At 47.4% G+C, this 5,000-nt stretch overlaps 1 protein-coding gene across 4 annotated transcripts in view; it reads right to left on the bottom strand.

Moving 5' to 3' along the window:
• LOC106613316 (protein CASP) overlaps positions 1–5,000 on the bottom strand; it is a 179,852-nt gene that overhangs the window by 125,050 nt on the left and 49,802 nt on the right. For all 4 annotated transcript variants that reach the window (XM_045724853.1, XM_045724854.1, XM_045724855.1 and 1 more), the window contains exon 3: positions 1,474–1,521. In XM_045724853.1, the coding sequence (XP_045580809.1) occupies positions 1,474–1,521 (48 nt within the window). The remainder of the gene's footprint in view (positions 1–1,473; positions 1,522–5,000) is intronic.

The raw sequence follows: 5,000 nt of genomic DNA, 5'->3' as shown, positions 1-5,000 counted from the left end.
ATAAACATCAATGCCTTTCTTCAAATCAATACACAGAAGTATATATTTTTAAACCTGCATATTTAGCTAAAAGAAATCCAGGTTAGCAGGCAATATTAACCAGGTGAAATTGTGTCACTTCTCTTCCGTTCATTGCATGCAGTCAGGGTATATGCAACAGTTTGGGCCGCCTGGCTTGTTGCGAACTAATTTGCCAGAATTTTACGTAATTATGACATAACATTGAAGGTTGTGCAATGTAACAGCAATATTTAGACTTGGGGATGCCACCGTTAGATAAAATACGGAACGGTTCCGTATTTCACTGAAAGAATAAACGTTTTGTTTTCGAAATGATAGTTTCCGGATTCGACCATATTAATGACCTAAGGCTCGTGTTTCTGTGTGTTATTATGTTATAATTAAGTCTATGATTTGATAGAGCAGTCTGACTGAGCGATGGTAGGCAGCAGCAGGGTCGTAAGCATTCATTCAAAATAGCACTTTCGTGTGTTTTGCCAGCAGCCCTTCGCAATTCTTCAAGCATTGCGCTGTTTATGACTTCAAGCCTGTCAACTCCCAAGATTAGGCTGGTGTAACCGATATGAAATGGCTAGCAAGTTAGCGGGTGCGCGCTAATAGCGTTTCAAACGTCACTCGCTCTGAGACTTGGAGTAGTTGTTCCCCTTGCTCTGCATGGGTAACGCTGCTTCGAGGGTGGCTGTTGTCGATGTGTTCCTGGTTTGAGCCCAGGTAGGAGCGAGGAGAGGGACGGAAGCTATACTGTTACACTGGCAATACTATAGTGCCTATAAGAACATCCAATAGTCAAAGGTATATGAAATACAAATCGTAGAGAGAGAAATAGTCCTATAATTCCTATAATAACTACAACCTAAAACTTCTTACCTGGGAATATTGAAGACTCATGTTAAAAGGAACCACCAGCTTTCATATGTTCTCATGTTCTGAGCAAGGAACTTAAACGTTAGCTTTCTTACATGGCACATATTGCACTTTTACTTTCTTCTCCAACACTTTGTTTTGCATTATTTAAACATGTTTCATTATTTATTTGAGGCTAAATTGATTTTATGGATGTATTATATTAAGTTAAAATAAGTGTTCATTCAGTATTGTTGTAATTGTCATTATTACAAATCAATGTTTTTATTTTATTTTTTAATTTCTACATTTTAAAAATCGTCCGATTAATCGGTATCGGCTTTTTTGGTCCTCCAATAATCGGTATCGGTGTTGAAAAATCATAAATCGGTCGACCTGTAACATCTATGTACTGAAATACAAGAGGACACGGACACACACACGGGGACACACACACACGGGGACACACACACACGGGGACACACACACACACACGGGGACACACACACACACGGGGACACACACACACACACGGGGACACACACACACACGGGGACACACACACACGGGGACACACACACACGGGGACACACACGGACACACACTTACCTCTCCCTGGAAGCTCTTTAGCAGAGGAGCCACTTGCTTTCTGACATCCTGAAAGACGAAGAAGAAAGCGTTTAGAAGGAATGGTTTCCAGAGTACACTGATAAACACACGGTACCAATCTATAGAGGTGTCTTCCCTGTGGCTCAGTTGGTAGAGCATGGTGTGTGCAACGCCAGGGTTGTGGGTTCGATTCCCACGGGGGACCAGTACAAAAAAAAAAAAATAATAAAAAATGTAAATGCATGAAATGAAATGTATGCATTATTCACTACTGTAAGTCGCTGTGGATAAGAGCGTCTGCTAAATGACTCAAATGTAAATGTGTTGTGTTACATCGTAGTGTTTCAGGAGCCCGTTTCACCACATCAACACTGTTCATAGCATATTTAACCCCAGCCACAGAGTCTTATTGTTATAGCATTAGGTCAAGATCAGTGGTTTCTGATCAAGTATATACCTCCAGGAACATGTCAGTTAGCTTTACTACAGCCCTGTTGAGATGCAGTGTACACCACACCACCGTACAGTAAGACAGAATGGGTCATCCTGTACAAGAGGGTTCTACCTGCTTGGCTCCCGGCTACTAATACACACACATCATGAAACTAACTATATAGTGGTGTGTGTGTGTGTGTGTGTGTGTGTGTGTGTGTGTGTACACTTTCACAATAATGAAGTGTCTTTCTCTTGTTTTACTGCCACAGGGCCTGTATTCCCAAAGCTTAGGTCAGGGCCTGTATTCCCAAAGCTTAGGTCAGGGCCTGTATTCCCAAAGCTTAGGTCAGGGCCTGTATTCACAACGCTTAGGTCAGGGCATGTATTCACAACGCGTAGGTCAGGGCCTGTATTCACAACGCGTAGGTCAGGGCCTGTATTCCCAAGGCTTAGGTCAGGGCCTGTATTCCCAGAGCTTAGGTCAGGGCCTGTATTCCCAGAGCTTAGGTCAGGGCCTGTATTCCCAAAGCTTAGGTCAGGGCCTGTATTCCCAAAGCTTAGGTCAGGGCCTGTATTCCCAAAGCTTAGGTCAGGGCCTGTATTCCCAAAGCTTAGGTCAGGGCCTGTATTCACAAAGCTTAGGTCAGGGCCTGTATTCACAAAGCTTAGGTCAGGGCCTGTATTCCCAAAGCTTAGGTCAGGGCCTGTATTCCCAAAGCTTAGGTCAGGGCCTGTATTCCCAGAGCTTAGGTCAGGGCCTGTATTCCCAAAGCTTAGGTCAGGGCCTGTATTCCCAGAGCTTAGGTCAGGGCCTGTATTCCCAAAGCTTAGGTCAGGGCCTGTATTCCCAAAGCTTAGGTCAGGGCCTGTATTCCCAAAGCTTAGGTCAGGGCCTGTATTCCCAAAGCTTAGGTCAGGGCCTGTATTCCCAAAGCTTAGGTCAGGGCCTGTATTCCCAAAGCTTAGGTCAGGGCCTGTATTCCCAAAGCTTAGGTCAGGGCCTGTATTCCCAAAGCTTAGGTCAGGGCCTGTATTCCCAAAGCTTAGGTCAGGGCCTGTATTCCCAGAGCTTAGGTCAGGGCCTGTATTCCCAAAGCTTAGGTCAGGGCCTGTATTCCCAGAGCTTAGGTCAGGGCCTGTATTCCCAAAGCTTAGGTCAGGGCCTGTATTCCCAAAGCTTAGGTCAGGGCCTGTATTCCCAAAGCTTAGGTCAGGGCCTGTATTCCCAAAGCTTAGGTCAGGGCCTGTATTCCCAAAGCTTAGGTCAGGGCCTGTATTCACAACGCGTAGGTCAGGGCCTGTATTCACAACGCTTAGGTCAGGGCCTGTATTCACAAAGTTTAGGTCAGGGCCCTGGCCTGCTCTGAACTGTTACGGCCCACCCCCAGGGGTTATATCAAATGTAATGTATGTTATGACCCCACTGACCCTATTGTCACCTCATCAGGGGGACACCTATTGAAATAATGACATCGTCGCCTCCCTCCTCCATCACTAAACGCTCATCACCCCCCCTTCAAAGAAATTCATCATCTGGTAGAGATAGAAAAACCTAACCTGGTCCGACGTGAATAAACCTAACCTGGTCCAACCTGGACAAACCTAACCTGGTCCGACCTGGACAAACCTAACCTGGTCCGACCTGGACAAACCTAACCTGGTCCGACGTGAATAAACCTAACCTGGTCCAACCTGGACAAACCTAACCTGGTCCGACGTGAATAAACCCAACCTGGTCCGACGTGAATAAACCTAACCTGGTCCGACGTGAATAAACCTAACCTGGTCCGACGTGGACGAACCCAACCTGGTCCGACGTGAATAAACCTAACCTGGTCCGACGTGAATAAACCCAACCTGGTCCGACGTGAATAAACCTAACCTGGTCCGACGTGAATAAACCCAACCTGGTCCGACGTGAATAAACCTAACCTGGTCCGACGTGAATAAACCCAACCTGGTCCGACGTGAATAAACCTAACCTGGTCCGACGTGAATAAACCTAACCTGGTCCGACGTGAATAAACCTAACCTGGTCCGACGTGAATAAACCTAACCTGGTCCGACGTGAATAAACCTAACCTGGTCCGACCTGGACGAACCTAACCTGGTCCGACCTGGACGAACCTAACCTGGTCCGACCTGGACGAACCTAACCTGGTCCGACCTGGACGAACCTAACCTGGTCCGACGTGAATAAACCTAACCTGGTCCGACGTGAATAAACCTAACCTGGTCCGACGTGAATAAACCTAACCTGGTCCGACCTGGACGAACCTAACCTGGTCCGACCTGGACGAACCTAACCTGGTCCGACCTGGACGAACCTAACCTGGTCCGACGTGAATAAACCTAACCTGGTCCGACGTGAATAAACCTAACCTGGTCCGACGTGAATAAACCTAACCTGGTCCGACCTGGACGAACCTAACCTGGTCCGACCTGGACGAACCTAACCTGGTCCGACCTGGACGAACCTAACCTGGTCCGACCTGGACGAACCTAACCTGGTCCGACGTGAATAAACCTAACCTGGTCCGACGTGAATAAACCTAACCTGGTCCGACGTGAATAAACCTAACCTGGTCCGACGTGAATAAACCTAACCTGGTCCGACGTGAATAAACCTAACCTGGTCCGACGTGAATAAACCTAACCTGGTCCGACCTGGACGAACCTAACCTGGTCCGACGTGAATAAACCTAACCTGGTCCGACGTGAATAAACCTAACCTGGTCCGACGTGAATAAACCTAACCTGGTCCGACGTGAATAAACCTAACCTGGTCCGACGTGGACGAACCCAACCTGGTCCGACGTGAATAAACCTAACCTGGTCCGACGTGAATAAACCCAACCTGGTCCGACGTGAATAAACCTAACCTGGTCCGACGTGGACGAACCCAACCTGGTCCGACGTGAATAAACCTAACCTGGTCCGACGTGAATAAACCTAACCTGGTCCGACGTGGACGAACCCAACCTGGTCCGACGTGAATAAACCTAACCTGGTCCAACGTGAATAAACCTAACCTGGTCCGGCGTGAATAAACCTAACCTGGTCCGGCGTGAATAAACCTAACCTGGTCCGAC

Source organism: Salmo salar, chromosome ssa09, assembly GCF_905237065.1.
Source record: "Salmo salar chromosome ssa09, Ssal_v3.1, whole genome shotgun sequence".
In the NCBI taxonomy this organism is placed as follows: Eukaryota; Metazoa; Chordata; class Actinopteri; order Salmoniformes; family Salmonidae; genus Salmo; species Salmo salar.
This window is presented reverse-complemented; position numbering and strand designations above follow the sequence as displayed.